General features: G+C 43.5%; 1 protein-coding gene and 1 pseudogene across 1 annotated transcript in view; both read left to right on the plus strand.

Moving 5' to 3' along the window:
• Nucleotides 1-879: 879 nt before the first annotated feature.
• LOC124795098 (peptidyl-prolyl cis-trans isomerase B-like) overlaps nt 880-19,606 on the plus strand; it is a 58,465-nt gene continuing 39,738 nt past the window's right edge. Inside the window, exon 1 of the mRNA XM_047258932.1 lies at nt 880-1,030. Within this exon, the coding sequence (XP_047114888.1) occupies nt 962-1,030 (69 nt within the window). The 5' untranslated portion in view covers nt 880-961. The remainder of the gene's footprint in view (nt 1,031-19,606) is intronic.
• Nucleotides 10,982-11,099, plus strand: LOC124797044 (annotated as a pseudogene).

A 19,606-nucleotide genomic window follows, 5' to 3' on the forward strand; every position in this document is an offset into this window, starting at 1 on the left:
AGACCAAGAGATGAATATACTAAGCAGATTCAGAAGGATGTAGGTTGCAGTAGGTACTGGGAGATGAAGAAGCTTGCACAGGGTAGAGTAGTATGAAGAGTAGCATCAAACAAGTCTCTGGACTGAAGACCACAACAACAACAATCTCTCACAGTGGAATACATGTACTGGTACTGTAGCTGCTAAGATTGTAGATTAGACCATTCTCAGAGGCAGTAGTATAGACCAAAACAAGAAAAAAATCTCGTTAAACATGGCCTCTAAAATGCATATCTCAGGATCTATGAACACTTTTTCAGCAGGAGAGGACAATAGCTAAGATGAACAATTGTTTATAGCTCTTAAGTTATGCAATTTAGAGCCCATGTTTACTAGACCTTTCTTGCTTGTTTTGATCCATACTACCACCTCTGAAAGTTTCCCACGCCACAGTCTTAGCAACAACAGTACCAGTATATGTACCCCACAGTCAGGACTATGGGAACCATTTTCGCTTATGCCTTTTGACTCGGTTGATTCCTGATCGGGGTCCCTTACCAGATATCGATACAGTTACCCTTCTCCATAATCCCTGAAAGTTTGTAAGATTGTTACGGAATTACTGTGTATAATGCGCTCAGCCACTGGCAATTTAGCTGATGAAAGGCCCTTAACGTGCACAAGTTCCTAAGACGAAGCCTCGGCGGACACCACTCGGGTCCCCTCCGCTCGCGCCTCCCTGCTTGTGGCTGAGAAGGGGACTCCACTGTGCATGAGGCCCTTCGCTGCTAGGCAGTCGCATTCCAGCCGGCAACGCGTGGGCCTCCCACTGCCTGTGCTTTGGCGCTCCCTCGGCGTGTGTGAATGTGTGTGGCTGTGTGAGTGGATGTGCGGCCGCGACCACGTGACGTCAGCCTTAACGAGATTACGCTGGCAGTCGCGGGACCCTCTGCCGTAGCTCGCCACCAGCCAGCCAGTCAAGATGGCAACGTCGGCGCGAGCGCACCCCCTGCTGCTGCTGGCCGTTCTCCTGCTCTGCACAGCAGTCCAGGTGCGTGCGCTCTCCCTGCCTGTACCCGGACAGATGTTCCTTTATTGCCGCCTCTTTTTTTTGTGATACCTAATGTTTCAGCGACTTCCGCTGTACTGATCGTCAGGAGTTAAGTGTCGTACTAACTGGCCCTGTGGTACTTTCGCGTGTAGTCAGCCGAATTACGTCACAGGGGCGTCACGAAGTCATGGAACTTTCATATGATACCAGAAATGATATGGATATCTGTGACGGAGATACGTTAGAAACAATGCTAATCCGTTCTATGCTAGAAAACGGCTTATTTCTTTCTGTGCATTCAGCATCAAGCGCTGATGTCCAGGCACCACAAAGGGTACAAATTCAGACGCTGTCCAGGTAAAAGTTGTTGTTGATTCTGATCTCGGTGGCTTCTTTGGTGACAGAATCCCGGTAGGAAGGCGCACGGAATGATAATTTTTCTTCAAACCTAATCATTTGTTTCTTTACGAGGCTGTGCTTGGCAACGGCAAGTTTGTCAAGACCGCGGTATTTAATGTGGCGTCGGTCCCCTATGCAGTGTGCTGAAATCGTTCGTAAAGACTAACCAATGTAGCTGCTACCGAATTCGCAAGTAATTTTATAAATTGCAGGAACACTGAGACCAACGCTAGCTTTTACTAAGTGCATCATCTCTCTAATTTGCTGGCGTTCGGAAAATGGACGGAATTCCGTGTCTGTTCGGAACGACCCAAGAAAATTAAACAGATGCTGCACCAACTGCCAGCCGCTGTGGCCGAGCGGTTCTAGGCGCTTCAGTCCGGAACCGCGCTGCTGCTACGGTCGCAGGTTCGAATCCTGCCTCGGGCATCTACATCTACATTCATACTCCGCAAGCCACCCAACGGTGTGTGACGGAGGGCACTTTACGTGCCACTGTCATTACCTCCCTTTCCTGTTCCAGTCGCGTATGGTTCGCGGGAAGAACGACTGCCGGAAAGCCTCCGTGCGCGCTCGAATCTCTCTAATTTTACATTCGTGATCTCTTCGGGAGGTATAAGTAGGAGGAAACAATATATCCGATACTTCATCCAGAAACGCACCCTCTCGAAACCCGGACAGCAAGCTACACTGCTATGGAGAGCGCCTCTCTTGCAGAGTCAAAACATCTCCGTAACGCTATCACGCTTACCAAATAACCCTGTGACGAAACGCGCCGCTCTTCTTTGGATCTTCTCTACCTCCTCTGTCAACCCGACCTGGCACGGATCACACACTGATGAGCAATAGGTCGAACGAGTGTTTTGTAAGCCTCCTTTGTTGATGGACTACATTTTCTAAGGACTCTCCCAATGAATCTCAACCTGGCACCCGCCTTACCAAAAATTAATTTTATATGATCATTCCACTTCAAATCGTTCCGTACGCATACTCCCAGATATTTTACAGAAGTAAAATGGGTGAGTTTGATGTCCTTAGGTTAGTTAGTTTTAAGTAGTTCTAAGTTCTAGACCTCAGATGTTAAGTCCCGTAGTGCTTAGAGCCTTTTGAACCATTTACTGCACCAACTTAAAGACAACCTTAGTAGCAGGCACGTCAGCTCAGCGTGTTCCGCCAGAGGGCTGCCTGCTCTCTTTAATAATAATAATAATAGTAATAAAACTGAGCGAAGTATTCAACGATCAACTGGAAGAGGTCAAGTGAGATGCACTCAAACCAAACGACAGAAGAATGACGGAAAAATGTGGCCAGCGCGGCTAACCCCTGCAGAGAACTCAAGTTAGATTCCTGGTACTGTATAAATTTTTGCTTGGTGTGAGGATTGGAACGGGGTGAACTCTAGGGATGGGAAAATTGAAACCAGTGTTTTACTTCTGAATAACCGTTATTTTCCGGTATTTGTTTGAGCTCTTTTATAACAAATGTTATTTTAGCTTTTACTGATAACCGAGTAAGGAACCGAAGTATCAGTTAGTCATGACAGCAATGCTAATTTTTTTTTTTTTGTTTTTAAATAAATCGTTTTTTTTTGTAAAAAGAAATAATTTTTAACAGCAAGATTTGCATTGGTTGGAAGTATTGCATTATTATAGAAAATGGGAAAAGCAAACAGCGCTACATTATTGACAATTCTGACAGAAACGAGCAACAAACACGTGGCACAAAAATTGGTACAGCACTGCCAGTGTTGCCAACTCTAAAAAACCCGAGTCGCTAGATTCAATATCAAAAGTCGCTAGAAAGTCGCTAAAACTGGTTTTACTAGGGGTGTACTGAAAATTTCGTGCTGTGAATGGTGCAATAAGCCAGTGGGGGAGGGGGGGGGAATAAAATATTAATAAAACTCTCATACGTAATTGCTATATTGTCTTAATTAAATGACACATCGCTTGCAACAACATATATATAAAATACGCTAACGTTTAATTAAACTTGTTATCATAATTGACGCAACACATGAACTGTTGTTTCAATCACAGTAGTTGGTTGGTTGGTTTTTGGAGAAGGAGACCAGACAGCGTGGTCATCGGTCTCATCGGATGAGGGAAGGATGGGGAAGGAAGTCGGCCGTGCCCTTTCAGAGGAATCATCCCGGCATTTGCCTGGAGTGATTTAGGGAAATCACGGAAAACCTAAATCAGGATTGCCGGACGCGGGATTGAACCGTCGTCCTCCCAAATGCGAGTCCAGTGTCTAACCACTGCGCCACCTCGCTCGGTAATCACAGTAGTCAAATATAGTAGAAATATACAACTATATTTGTAACAAAAGAAAACAAGGAAACAAATTAAGTTACACAATATATACATACCGGTATGTGAACTATTCATCGTCGTCACTCAGAAGATCGAATAACTCTTCTGTTTCATGCTCTGACAGAACTGTAGTTGATGTAGAGGGCTGAACGTCGCGCAACAGATGATGCAGTTCGACTGGTTGTGTCGGAAAAGATGCACAATCTTTATTTTGTTTCTTCAGCTGGTCTCTCAATATGATCAAAGCATTAATTGTCTTTAACGATAATCTGTTACGTTGTTTAGTTTTTATAATGTTCATAGAACTGAATATTCTTTCCATTTCTGCATTTTAATGCGGTAGGCATAGAACAGTCATTGCTAGCTGTGAAATCAAAGAAAAAGGATTCTCCCCTGCGGTATTTTCATACTGCAAAACCTCACTCCAAAATAAAACAGTGTTAGTAGTGATATTCCACCTAATGAAGTTGATATTATGCCATTCTTGCAACATGTTGTTATTGTTGTGGTCTTCAGTCCTGAGACTGGTTTGATGCAGCTCTCCATGCTACTCTATCCTGTGCAAGCTTTTTCATCTCCCAGTACCTACTGCAACCTACATCCTTCTGAATCTGCTTAGTGTATTCGTCTCTTGGTCTCCCTCTACGATTTTTACCCTCCACGCTGCCCTCCAATACTAAATTGGTGATCCCTTGATGCCTCAGAACATGTCCTACCAACCGATCCCTTCTTCTGGTCAAGTTGTGCCACAAACTTCTCTTCTCCCCAATCCTATTCAATACTTCCTCATTAGTTATGTGATCTACCCATCTAATCTTCAGCATTCTTCTGTAGCACCACATTTCGAAAGCTTCTATTCTCTTCTTGTCCAAACTATTTATCGTCCATGTTTCACTTCCATACATGGCTACACTCCATACGAATACTTTCAGAAATGACTTCCTGACACTTAAATCAATACTGGATGTTAACAAATTTCTCTTCTTCAGAAACGCTTTCCTTGCCATTGCCAGCCTACATTTTATATCCTCTCTACTTCGACCATCATCAGTTACTTTGCTCCCCAAATAGCAAAACTCCTTTACTACTTTAAGTGCCTCATTTCCTAATCTAATTCCCTCAGCATCACCCGACTTAATTAGACTACATTCCATTATCCTTGTTTTGCTTTTGTTGATGTTCATCTTATATCCTCCTTTCAAGACACTGTCCATTCCATTCAACTGCTCTTGCAAGTCCTTTGCTGTCTCTGACAGAATTACAATGTCATCGGCGAACCTCAAAGTTTTTATTTCTTCTCCATGAATTTTAATACCTACTCCGAATTTTTCTTTTGTTTCCTTTACTGCTTGCTCAATATACAGATTGAACAACATCGGGGAGAGGCTACAACCCTGTCTTACTCCCTTCCCAACCACTGCTTCCCTTTCATGTCCCTCGACTCTTATAACTGCCATCTGGTTTCTGTACAAATTGTAAATAGCCTTTCGCTCCCTGTATTTTACCCCTGCCACCTTTATAATTTGAAAGAGAGTATTCCAGTCAACATTGTCAAAAGCTTTCTCTAAGTCTACAAATGCTAGAAACGTAGGTTTGCCTTTCCTTAATCTTTCTTCTAAGATAAGTCGTAAGGTCAGTATTGCCTCACGTGTTCCAGTGTTTCTACGGAATCCAAACTGATCTTCCCCGAGGTTGGCTTCTACTAGGTTTTCCATTCGTCTGTAAAGAATTCGTGTTAGTATTTTGCAGCTGTGACTTATTAAGCTGATAGTTCGGTAATTTTCACATCTGTCAACACCTGCTTTCTTTGGGATTGGAATTATTATATTCTTCTTGAAGTCTGAGGGTATTTCGCCTGTTTCATACATCTTGCTCACCAGATGGTAGAGTTTTGTCAGGACTGGCTCTCCCACGGCCGTCAGTAGTTCCAATGGAATATTGTCTACTCCGGGGGCCTTGTTTCGACTCAGGTCTTTCAGTGCTCTGTCAAACTCTTCACGCAGTATCATATCTCCCATTTCATCTTCATCTACATCCTCTTCCATTTCCATAATATTGTCCTCAAGTACATCGCCCTTGTATAGACCCTCTATATACTCCTTCCACCTTTCTGCTTTCCCTTCTTTGCTTAGAACTGGGTTTCCATCTGAGCTCTTGATATTCATACAAGTCGTTCTCTTATCTCCAAAGGTCTCTTTAATTTTCCTGTAGGCGGTATCTATCTTACCCCTAGTGAGATAGGCCTCTACATCCTTACATTTGTCCTCTAGCCATCCCTGCTTAGCCATTTTACACTTCCTGTCGATCTCATTTTTGAGACGTTTGTATTCCTTTATGCCTGTTTCACTTACTGCATTTTTATATTTTCTCCTTTCATCAATTAAATTCAATATTTCTTCTGTTACCCAAGGATTTCTACTAGCCCTCGTCTTTTTACCTACTTGATCCTCTGCTGCCTTCACTACTTCATCCCTCAAAGCTACCCATTCTTCTTCTACTGTATTTATTTCCCCCAGTCCTGTCAATTGCTCCCTTATGCTCTCCCTGAATCTCTGTACAACCTCTGGTTCTTTTAGTTTATCCAGGTCCCATCTCCTTAAATTCCCACCTTTTTGCAGTTTCTTCAGTTTTAATCTACAGGTCATCACCAATAGATTGTGGTCAGAGTCCACATCTGCCCCTGGAAATGTCTTACAATTTAAAACCTGGTTCCTAAATCTCTGTCTTACCATTATATAATCTATCTGAAACCTTTTAGTATCTCCAGGGTTCTTCCATGTATACAACCTTCTTTCATGATTCTTAAACCAAGTGTTAGTTATGATTACGTTGTGCTCTGTGCAAAATTCGACCAGGCGGCTTCCTCTTTCATTTCTGTCCCCCAATCCATATTCACCTACTATGTTTCCTTCTCTCCCTTTTCCTACACTCGAATTCCAGTCACCCATGACTATTAAATTTTCGTCTCCCTTCACAATCTGAAGAATTGCAACATACAGTCTATGAAATCGCTACTAAAACCCAGTTCTTTGGCTACATCCGCTACAGCATTATTTTTATTCACTTTTAGTGTTTCTTCAACTTTCAGCATTGACATTTTTTTCAGGATCGTAACTTTATTTGGCAGTCTTTGTTGAATTTCTTTTATGAGTTTCAGGCTAAACTGAATGCATCTCTTCTTCAAATAAACTTTATTTTCTTCAGACAAACTTGACTCAGACAATTTCTATAGTTAAAATCTTAGTTTTGTTAATGAAAATACTGGCCCAAAATAGTTTTGAGTCGTCAGTACTCCAAAAGTCGCCAGATAAATCGCTAAATAATTTTTGTCGCTAAAAAGTTTTTTTTTGTCGCTAAGACGAAGGCAAAAGTCGCCATTTCTAGCGACAAAGTCGCTGAATTGGCAACGCTGAGCACTGCTGAGACAATGATGTCCCTGTTGCAGTGTGTCGTAGCTTAGGGTACGAATGTAACGTGCTGTGCGCACGACTTGCCTCACCTGGTCTTACAGTAGTTTGTCGCTATCTTCGCCGGAGATACGTTGTATTGCAGAATGCCACCAACCCTGTTCTGGAAACATTTTTCCAAGTGACTTAACAATGAAGTACAATGCTTCACTTGCTTTAAAACATTAAAGATTTGTCTGCCATTTCTATGGCATACTAAAAGAGGAATGAAATTATGGTAACAACAATAAATTAGAACTTAACAATTCATTCATAGCACACAATAAGAATAGAAGTAGCTGATATGCTGCGTGAGTCTGCGTAATGCACCTTTATCTGCTTGTAGCCCTTGAAAACTGACAAATTAACACGAAAAACAGAGTTCCTCAACCTCAGTTCTCACTCTTTAGCACTGACTATTCGTAATGACCAAATACTAGTCTGATCCCCGATTACAGCGTGATTTTCGAGCAGAGTTACAAAAAATTAGAATCAGTGGAAGGATACTGGCGATTTTTTTTAGTATTCAACCAATTATCATTTTTCGAGAAAGGCGACAAACGGTGGACGGACTAAGTTTTCTTTTATTTACCTGTTTAATTTCATGTTTTGATTCTATCTTGAAACTGAGAAAGTCAAAATTTTTCAATCTTTGTTCGATTTCTACGTTAATTCTAGGAAATAATATGAATAAAAAACCGAAAATCCGGTATTTCAGAAACCGGTTATTTTGAGCGGTTTTAACATCCAGGTTAAACAGTGGAAGAAAATCGAAGGTCGGTTGTTTCAGCGATAACCGCCATGACTACTGCACACAGCCTCGCGAGGCCAACAGAGAAGCTACTTGACCGAGTAGTAGCTGTTCCAAGGTCAAGAAACCCGAAACGTCCGGGAGCGCGGTGTGCTGAGCCCATCCTATGATGCCATTGGTACAGGAGGACCTGGCGGTCGGTCGTGTCCGATTGGACGGTCTAGGACAAGAACGCCGAACTTTAGTTACCATTTTCTTTATTAGCATAAATATCAGTCACGGATAAATACACGTGAGCTTAAGCTGGATTCCGTGAACTTCAAACAAAGCTACAAAAATAGAAATTTTGCTTCTTAGTCTCAATTTTAGGCGCAACGTCGACCTAGACTTGGAAATGCTGCACAGAGCGCCGACGGCACATTAAATATCCCAATTTTTACGAATGTGCTGTTGCCGCAAGCAGCCTTATAAACGAATACATTGTTATGTTTGATGAAACGAAAATCTTAATCCATGCATCTGTCTACTTGGATTCTGTCATCAACGAAGCCGTTGAGATCAGGACCAGCGACAACATCTTTACCTGGACAGCGGCTATACCCTTAGAGGCCCATAGAAACCAGCGCTCGATGCTGAAAGGCTACAGAGAATAAGGTGAACTTCCCACTTCCATTATACAGGATGTAAATTTTAAGTTGACAAACCAGAATAACCAAAAATAAGCTTCACATGAAAAAATGTGTAGAATCCAAAGTTGATTATTTTCGAGGGGGACATCTGCTGATGCTAAAATTAGCCCGCCATCCCAGCCCCCTGGGGGTGGGGCAGGAGGCAACTTTAAAATTTCAAATGGGAACCCCCATTTTTTATTGCAGAATCAGATTCTACATAAAAAACTAGGTACATTTTGTCTTAAACATTTGTTTCGATTCTTGGTAGTTGGCGCTGTAATTCAAGAAAATCCATGTTCTCATTTTTTGCATGGAAAATGGTTACGGATAAATACAAAAATACTTATTTACTTCGTAAATTTTGATTCGCTAAAACTAAAACTCTCCCTCTCTCCCCATAGAGTGGGATTTTAGAGAGAGGAATCAGAGTTTTACAAATGTTGACACAAATATTAATGTTTTCCGCAGATATTTGGGTCAACATTTGTAAAACTCTAATTCCCCTCTCTCAAATCCCACCCTATGGGGAGAGAGGGAGTTTTAGTTTTAGCGAATCAAAATTTACGAAGTAAATAAGTATTTTTTATTGAATTACAGCATCAACTACCAAGAATCAAAACAAATGTTTAAGACAAAATGTACGTAATTTTTTATGTAGAATATGATTCTGCAATAAAAGATAGGGGTTCCTATTTGAAATTCTAAAGTTGACTCCCGCCCCACCCCCAGGGGGCTGGGATGGCGGGCTAATTTTAGCACCAGCAGATGTCCCCCTCGAAAATACTCAACTTTGGATTCTACACATTTTTTCATGTGAAGCGTATTTTTCGAGTTATTCTGGTTTGCCAATTTAAAATTTACACCCTGTATAATGGAATCGGTATCGCTACCGATGTTCGTCCATCGCAGACATCACCATAATATCTGGTAGCTTACGCAAATTCCGAGATTTCGTGACGTCTTCATGACGTAATTCGGCCAACTAGATGCGAAAGTACAACACGCGCTATTAGTACGACAGTTAACTCCTGCCGTTGTCGACAGAGAAGTCGTTGGAAGCTAGAATATACAAACAAATCCGATGCGGCAAGAAAACCGAGAAATATTGTACAAAACTGCCGCCGCGTAAAACTACGTCACCATGTCCATGTGTACCAGTCTGCTACTTAAAGTAAGTTCCTCACCTCTGCAACAATTGGGTTAACAACCCGCGCATTCGCAGGGCTTCGAAGTGGTGCTGAACCAAGATCTCGATTTCCGAAAAACGTTTTATTCAGTTCCAATGCGAGATCTTCGAAGGAGAATACGTTTCTGGTAGATGTATAACCAGCTCTGCGACTGATCGATACTTTTCGGACAGGCACGATCCAGCACGTTATCCTGGATGGAGATTCATCCACAATAGTTGGTGTGTGGTGGTGGAGGTGGTGGTTAGTGTTTAACGTCCCGTCGACAACGAGGTCATTAGAGACGGAGCGCAAGCTCGGGTTAGGGAAGGATTGGGAAGGAAATCGGCCGTGCCTTTTTAAAGGAACCATCCCGGCATTTGCCTGAAACGATTTAGGGAAATCACGGAAAACCTAAATCGGGATGGCCGGAGACGGGATTGAACCGTCGTCCTCCCGAATACGAGTCCAGTGTGCTAACCACTGCGCCACCTCGCTCGGTAGTTGGTGTGTCCCGGAGGAGTTAGACAGAACCTTTACTGTTTGTGTTACGCAGGGTGATTCCGTAATGATGATACAAACTTTCAGGAACTATGAAGAAGGGTAAAATGCATCAATTTGATGCAAGGGACCTTGGTCCAAAAACGTTCGAGTTGAAAGTTATAAGCGAAAATCCTTCTGATTTCTCTGACAGTGGACCTCTTCTACTGCAAGCTCTTTGCTTTCCATGTTTTCGGAGGAGGTAGTATGGACCAAAGCATGGAAAAAAATGTTCAGTGAACATGGGGTCCAATGTGTATAAAGCTAAGATCACTTGTTCATCTTTGCTAGTGTGAAACTCATCTCTTCCACTGAATAACGGTTAACAGCACTTAAGGAGTGCGTTTCAGGGCCCATGTTAATTAGACAATTTTTTCTCGTTTTGGTCCGTACTACCCCCTCCAAAAACATGGATAACAGAGAGCCTACTGATCGCCAGAGGCAGCAGAACGATTTTCCCTTATAACTTTTGACTCGGTCGTTTCCTGTCCAGGGTCCATTACTTCAAATCGATACACTAACTCGTTTCTTTCATTCCTTGAAGTTTGTAACATCACAGAATTACCCTCCACATTACTGACTACTGGTATTAGCTGCAATCTCATACTTTTAGCAGATGATGCAGTTATCTATAGGAAAATTCAAGCCAGTAAAATTTACAGTGCCAACGGCCTCGCCGCAGTGGTAATACCGGTTCCCGTCAGATCACCGAAGTTAAGCGCTGTCGGGTTGGGCTAGCACTTGGATGGGTAACCAACCGGTCTGCCGAGCGCTGTTGGCAAGCGGGGTGCACTCAGCTCTTGTGAAGCATACTGAGGAGCTACTTGACTGAGAAGTAGCGGCTCTGGTCTCGTCAACTGACATACGGCCGGGAGAGCGGTGTGCTGACCACATGCCCCTCCATACCCGCATCCAGTGACGTCTATGAGCTAAGGATGACATAGCGACCGGTCATTACCGTTGGGCCTGCATGGCCTGTTCGGAAGGAGTTGAGTTAAAATTTACAGTAACATCCTGTTAGGCGTCAACAAAGCATCAGTCTGTTGCGAAGACTGGCAATTAACTCTTAATGTAGGAATCTGTAATGTTCTGCAGTTCCCTCTGACTTCATTACTAATAAGTCACAGCTACAGGCAGTCATCTCATGCAATGGGCGTTCAGTAAGTAATGGAACACTTTTTTTTCCCGAAAGCAGGTTGGTTTTATTGAAGATTCCAATACACTGTGTTATTCCCCATTCTTTTGGCTCAAATCCCTATATATATATAGTTAAGGCTCACCGGCCATTTTTTTATATATATATATATATATATATATATATATATATATATATATATATATATATATATATATTTAAGGCTCACCGGCCATTTTACTATCTTCTTCCATACGCATGCACAAACAGTGCCCCAACTCTTACGAGAATCGGCAGTAAAGCCGCGAGTAATGAGTATAATGGGCAGGGGCACTATGAATATAGTCCGGGACAATAAGTTGCGAATGTGGGTCTCACGGGAGGCGTGCCAGAGATAAGTCCCTGCAGTCGCACTATCCTCTGTGTCCTCGGTGGCCCAGATGGATAGAGCGTCTGCCATGTAAGCAGGAGATTCAGGATTCGGGTCCCACTCGGGGCACACATTTTCAACTGTCCCCATTGATTTATATCAACGCCTGTATGCAGCTAAGGGTATTCATTTCATTGTAATTTCAAATCCCTGTTTTTGAACACAATCTTCATCAATGCGACGGCCTAGCGCCATCTTGCTGGGAGGGCCTATATGCCCGCTTGGTATCACTCTACTGGTCGACATCGTCTTGCTGCACCAGTAACCTCACCATCATCCATGTACTGCTTCCCGCGGAGTGCATCCTTCATTGGGTCAAACAGATGAAAATCGGAAGATACGATATCTGGGCTGTATGGTGGATGAGGCAGAACAGTCCAGTAAAGTTTTGTGAACTCTTCTCGGGTGCGCAGACTTGAGCGAGGCCTGGCTTTGTCATGAAGAAGGAGAAGTTTTCATTTTTATGGCGACGAACACGTTGAAGTCGTTTCTTGAATTTCCTGAGGCTCGCACAATACACTTCCGAGCTAGTTGTTACACAGTGATGGAGGACACTAAAAAGAATAACTCCTTTAGAGTCCCAGAAGACCTTCGCTATGACTGAGGCTGTGGCTCTGAGCTTTATCTTTGGAGGGCAGGTGATTTGCGGCCACTCCATGTTTCCGGTTCGAAGTGATGAACGCATGTTTCATAGCTTGTGACGAGGATCGACAAAAAATTGTTACGATCAGCCTCTTAACGTGCAGGCAATTTCGCAGAGATAGTCCTTCGTTGCGGTTCATGGTCTTCAGTCAGACGTCGAGAAACCCATTGGGCACACACATGCTGGACGAGTGTGTCAGCACTACCAAAGGAGACGTTGAGTTGTGGAGCGAGGTGTCTATGATCTGTCGATCACCTCGAATGAGAGTGTCCGCACGTTCCAACATCGCAGGAGTCACAGCTGCAAGCGACCGGCCAGCACGCAGGAGATCGGACAGTTTTGCGCGAATTTGGTGCTGTAATGGGAATGCATATGAATATATGCGTTGCTCTGGTTTTCCGCCAAAAGAAACTCAATGACAGGTCTCTGCTTGGAACGCACCTCCATTACAGACGCCATTTTGAAGGCTACGTACGAGGAGCATTTGAAAAGTCCGTGCAAAAATAAAAACTACTTACGTGTTTGGGGTAAACCTTTTTTATTTTTCGATATAGTCTCCTTTTAGACTCATACACTTCGTCCAATGCTGTTCTGATTTGTTGATCCCTTCGGAATAATAGGAATTGTCCAAGTCTGCAAAATAGCTATGAGTTGCTGCAATCACCTCCTCATTTGAATAAAATCTTTGTCCCGCCAGCCATTTCTTCAAATTGGGGTACAAATAGTAGTCCAAGGGAGCCAAGTCTGGAGAATAGGGGGGATGTGAAACGAGTTGGAATCCTATTTCCATTAATTTTGCGACCACAACTGCTGAGGTGTGTGCTGGTGCGTTGTCGTGATGGAAAAGGACCTTTTTACAGTCCAATCGCCGGCGTTTTACTTGCAGCTCTGTTTCAGACAGTCCAATAACGATGAATAATATGTACCTGTAATAGTTTCACCCTTTTCCAGATAGTCGATGAGGATTATCCCTTGCGAATCCCAAAAGACAGCCGCCATAACCTTTCCAGCCGAAGGACTGGTCTCCGTCTTTTTTGCTGCAGATTTTCCCTTGGTAACCCATTGTTTAGATTGTTGTTTGGTCTTTGGAGTACAGTAATGTATCCATGTGTCATGCACAGTGATGAAATGACGCCTGAAGTCCTGAGGATTCTTCCTGAACAGCTGCAAACTATCCTTGTCACGAGAGGCCGGCCCGCCAGTTGAAAGAAGGCGGGGAATACTGTGTTGTCAGTAAAACAGCAATAACAACAGAATGGGTTAGTCGAACGTGGATGTCACCTGAATAACAAATACATCAAGTACATTTCAAACCTTTTGAAGCGACCCTTGTCAGCTGGTGATGATGTGACTCTGAAGTAGGAACGTGAGGGAGCGATCATAGCTAAAACAAGACCAGGTGGACCACATGTACTGTCTCGAGCACTACAGAGAGTGACTGTAAAAATAGCATGAAATCAGTGAAAGGAATTACTTGTGAGTTCCATCATGCAACCAGCAGTCCAGCCAAGCACAATGACTGTTTATAGGGAGTTAAAAAGAATATGGTACAACGATCGAGCAGTTCCTCATAAACCACAAATTTCTGTAGTCAGGGCTAAGTACCACTTGAGATTGGGCACGAGCGACGCCATGGGACAGTGGATGACTGGAAACGAGTGGATTGGAGTGGTGAATCACGCTATACTCTGCGGCAATTCGATGAAAGGGTTTGAGTTTGGTGAATGCTTCGAGAACGTTACCTGGCGTCGTTGTTTGCAGTGCCCATAGTGAAGTACGAAGGTGTTGGTGTTTGGGCTGGAGTGTTTTCCGTGTTGGTGTTTGGGCTGGAGTGTTTTCCGTGGTGAGCGTGTAGTCTCGTAATCGCGCTGAGGGAACTGCTAAATGCGGAAGAATATGAGCACATTTAACGGCATTATTTACTGCGCACAGTAAAGACACAGTTCAGAGACGTTGATAGTTTGTATTAACATGACAATGTATCCTGTCACAAGAGAAAATCTGTGAGGCAATGGTTTGTGGAAAATAATATTTTCTGAAATGGCTAGCTTGTCCAGAGTCGCGATCTGAACCAAATGGAAAACCTTTGAGATGAAACTTCCTGGCAGATTAAAACTGTGTGCCGGACCGAAACTCGCACTCGGGACCTTTTCCTTTCGCGGGCAAGTGCTCTACCATCTGAGCTACCCAAACACGATTCACGACCCGTCCTCACAGCTTCAGTTCTGACAGTACCTCGTCTCCTACCTTCCAAACTTCACAGAAGCTCTTCTGCAAACCTCTTCGAGTCTCGGTCCGGAACACAGTTGTAATCTGCCAGGAAGTTTCATATCAGCGCACACTCCGCTGCAGAGTGAAAAATCTCATTCTGGAAACCTTTGAGATGAGTTTGAAAAGTCAACTTGGGTCCACACTGCCGGCAGGAGTGACTGAGCGGTTCTAGACGCTTCAGTCTGGAACCGCGCGACCGCTACGGTCGCAGGTTCGAATCCTGCCTCGGGCATGGGATGTGTGTGATGTCCCTTAGGTTAGTTAGGTTCAAGTAGTTCTGAGTTCTAGGGGACTGATGACCCCAGATGTTAAGTCCCATAGTGCTCAGAACCATCTGAAACATTTGATTTGGGTCCATACTCCAGCGTCCAAGATCTCCTCTCTGGGTTCTGCACTTGAAGAAGAATGGGATGCCATTCCTCCATAGACATTCAGACACATCACTGCAAGTGCCCCTGCACCGCTCCCCCCCCCCTCCCCCCCCCCCCCATCCCCATCCCGCCCCCCAGGAGAGGGAGAGTTCAAGCCGTCAGAAAGGAGAAGGATGGACACACCCCATGTTTACTGCTACGAGTAGGTGTACGGATACTTTCATTCAAATAGCGCATATGGTAAAATAAAAGTGCCGTCTACCGTACACCCAACTATGATTCGCAGAGTACAGAATTACGTAGCTGGACACGGTGTGTTTAGTAAGCGAGGTGCCACATTATACCGTCTCCGGGAGAGCTGTTCGTGACTTGTAGGGCAACTGTCTAAAGGCCGCAGGAATCTCCTACGTCTAAGTAGCTTTGCAACTCAAAATTGCTTATCGGAGAATGGGTTGTTCAAAATTAATTGGCAGTAAAACAGAAGTCATGTATTGCTGCTCCACACCCTCACAAAAAAGGATGTGAATTAACTTCTCCATCGTTGGTCTGGGTGTAGCATTGTAGCCTCGACAACTGAAGGTCGCTCTGTGAAAATCAGCTGTGGCCGCGGTTTTTGGTTTTACACTGAGGTGAAAAAAAAAGTCATGGGACAGCGATACGCACATATACATATGGCGGTAGTATCGCATACACAAGGTATAAAAGGGTAGTGCATCGGCGGAATTTTCATTTGTACTCACGATTCATGTGAAAAGGTTTCCTACGTGATTACGGCCGCACGACGACAATTACCAGACTTTGAACGCGAAATGGCAAATGGAACAAGACGTATGGGACATTCTATTTCGGAAATCGTTAGGGAATTCGGTATTCTGAGAGCCACAGTGTCTGCAGAAGATACCAAATTTCAGGCATTACCTGTCAAAAACCGACAACAGTGACCGACGGCGTTCACTTAACGACAAAGAGCAGTGGCATTGCGTATAGTTGTCAGTGCTAACAGACAAGCAACACTACGTGAAATAACCATCGAAATCAATGTAAAACGTATGACGAACGTATCCGCTAAGACAGGGTGGCGAAATTTGGCATTAATGGGCTATGGCAGCAGACGACCGACACGAGTGCCTTTCCTAACAGCACGACATCTCCTGCACTGCATCTCCTGGGCTGGTGATCATATCAGTTGGACGCTAGACGACTGGAAAATCGTGGCATAGTAAGTCCCGATTTCAGTTGGTAAGAGCTGATGGGAGAGTTCGAATGTGCCGCAGACCCCACGAAGACACGGAGCCAAGTTGTCAACAAGGCGCTGTGCAAGCTGGTGGTGGGCACATGATGGAATGGACTGGGTCCTCTGGCCCAACTGAACGGATCATTGACTGGAAATGGTTATGTCCGGCTACTTGGAGACCATTTGCAGTCAAACAACGATGGAATTCTTATGGATGACAATGCGCATATCACAAAGGCCACAACTGTACGCGATTGGTTTTAAGAACACTCTGCAAAGCTCGAGCGAATGATTTGGCCACACTTTCGCAATTATGGACGTCTATAGAGGCAGCATGGCTCAGGATGCTTGCAGCGACATTCAGCGACTTGTTGAGTCCATGTCACGTCGAGTTGCTGCACTAGGCCGGGCAAAAGGCGGCCCGGCACAATACTGGAGGTATACCAAGACTTTTGTCATCTCAGTATAAACGTGCCGTTCATGTGTGTGTCTTTTAGGGTAACAGAAAAAAGACTACAGAATTGTCTGTGTGTGTGTGTGGGGGGGGGGGGGGGGTTCGACGAATGAAATACAGTAGAAGTAAACGCAGACTGAAATTAAGAAGAAACAAGTCGAGTAAACATCTTCGCTACTGTGAGACGCCCTCTATTCTGCTGAAAGCTCTCTGTTTTCGATACTTTTTCAGGTGGTAGTATGGGCCAAACAAGAAAAAGGTCCGATAAACATGGGCTCTCAAATGTATATCTTTGGAGCTATGAGCCCTTGTTAGTCTTCGTTGCTGTGAAACACATTTCTTCTACTAAACAAGTGTTTATAACACTTAAGGTATGCATTTCAGAGCCCATGTTTACTAGACTTACTTGATTCGAATAATCATTCTTGTCATATCTCTGAATAGTGATCGTTCCTCCTGGGACGACTTGTGTAGGGGTGTCGCGCAAGCGTAAGAACCCTTGTCTTTCGTGAGAGTTCTACAAATCGAAAAGAGGTTTTGGGAAAATGACAGTGCGCACAGCGGCACGTAATTTTGTTTTATAGTTAATTCTCTTCACACTTGTATCAAACCGACACTGAAGCAAGCATTTTGTATTTAATGTGACGGTATACTTTCCTTTACTGCATTGGAAAGCTATTGAAAATACGAGTACAATGCTATAAAGCTTGTTAATATATGCGTCAAAACGTTTCGTAAAATGACCTAAAAAATTTGCTAAAATTGAGAAGCAGTGATAGTGAATCCAGTTCTGCGATGTAAACCCCGCCCAGTGGGTGTCTCATGTCAGGCTCGGTACTGATGAAAAATTATATGTCGAAAAAGTATATATTTCAAAAAAAAAATTCTTCTTAAACATAATGACAGACGAAAGTTTGAAATAGTTTTCCTAACATTAGCACACACCTCCATTTACAACAGTCGTAGCTTCCCTGTATCTCTGACATAGAAAGCAGGGCCAAGAGGAGATACATTTTATACTGGTAGTCTCATTCTACCTTCTTGCTTGCATATAACGACAGTCTGTTATGGGAGCCACGCTTGTTCGCGTTTTTCACTGAAATGGTTCAAATGGCTCTGAGCACTATGGGACTCAACATCTGAAGTCATCAGTCCCCTAGAACGTAGAACTACTTAAACCTAACTAACCTAAGGACACCACACACATCCATGCCCGAGGCAGGATTAGAACCTGCGACCGTACCGGTTCGCGCGGTTCCAGACTGAAGCTCCTAGAACCGCTCGGCCAAACCGGCCGGGCGTTTTTCACTCAGCAATAGTCGATTCCTGCTGCCTTCCCTCTTGTCTCAGGACGTTTTCCAGACTGTTTTGCGAAAGTTTCACGGTCAACATTAAGAAGTGTTATAACAATGCACTCCTTGACTTCCGATGTTTCTCTTTCGAATGCTGTTAAAGAAACTTTTTTCCATGTAAAAAAAAAGAAAATCATCCATGCTTTGGTATCTTGTGTCATGCAAAAGTATTAATCACGCAAAAAATATGTGCCCCTGTGCGTACTGTCGTTTGCCAAAAACTGCCTTTCGGTGTCTGGAACCGTTCACAAACTGAGAGGGCGATTGATGGTGTACAAGAGCGTTTGCAAGTAAAACAAATTACGCAGCTATGCAGAATTTAGCAGCGTTGACAGTCAGATCGACTTCGCTAATTCAGTGAATATATCAGCACTTACGTATCTCTATATATCAAAGTTAAAACGAAATTCTCTTTAATTAAATGAAGGAACTGAATGATTTCGTGGTGAGTTCAAACTTCTTGTCCCTTAATCCAAACAAAATCCGGCAGGCAAACCCACATTCACAGAATCGATAGTGGAGTGTTTACTTGACCAATCGGATGCGGTATTGGGAAATCGGTTTACCGAAAACCGGATTTGGGAGGCCTTGTAAACGTACTTAGAGAGGCGTAAGAGCGGTCTTTCTTCCACCGCTCCTTCCGCGAATACAACAAAATGAAACATTAACACGTGATACAATAAATAGTACGTTCTGTTACGCATTTTACAGCGATCTACAGAGCGTAGGTGCAGACGTAGATTCGAGGTCAGTTGGAAACGAGGATTCCCGCCTGGCGATCTCCATGACAGTGGTAAATTTCTAACGCAATCTACAGGTCGTGAACGATTACTGTTTACAACGTACCACATTGGTGTAGGGATAGTCGAGAAGAACAGTTGTATACAGCACACTTGAGGTCTATCAATGCTGGAAATAATCTCATAGTGGTCTACAAAAGCCGCCCGAGGTTTTGACTATTCTCTTGCCCACTCAATCCACCGGATTACAAGTTAGTCGGTGTTAAACGTTTGAAAATAATTCTTGTCTCTTCTGGCTAAAATCGTCCTTGAATATTAAACACACCATCTTCCTGTACTTACAGACCGTAAAATTGACATCAGAACCAATTTTTTAAAAAATTTTATCATTGTAAAATTAACAATTAAATTGTTCTGTTTCTCTGGCCGTCTCTCTGTGACACTGATCTGCTTGTAAGGGTTAAGTTTAGAGCGAGATGTAAACGTAATTAGCTTTTGCATAACGTATACAAAACTTGGTTTTCTTTCATTACCCACGTGAAAAACTTTAAATTACTAATGTTAACAAAATAAAAAAATATATAAAAATATGACCGACGAAGATGGTGGCATAAGGAGGCAAGAGGATATTCAGAATCTCACGCAGCGCGCATGCGCC

The sequence above is a fragment of the Schistocerca piceifrons genome, chromosome 4 (genome assembly GCF_021461385.2).
Source record: "Schistocerca piceifrons isolate TAMUIC-IGC-003096 chromosome 4, iqSchPice1.1, whole genome shotgun sequence".
Lineage (NCBI taxonomy): Eukaryota > Metazoa > Arthropoda > Insecta > Orthoptera > Acrididae > Schistocerca > Schistocerca piceifrons.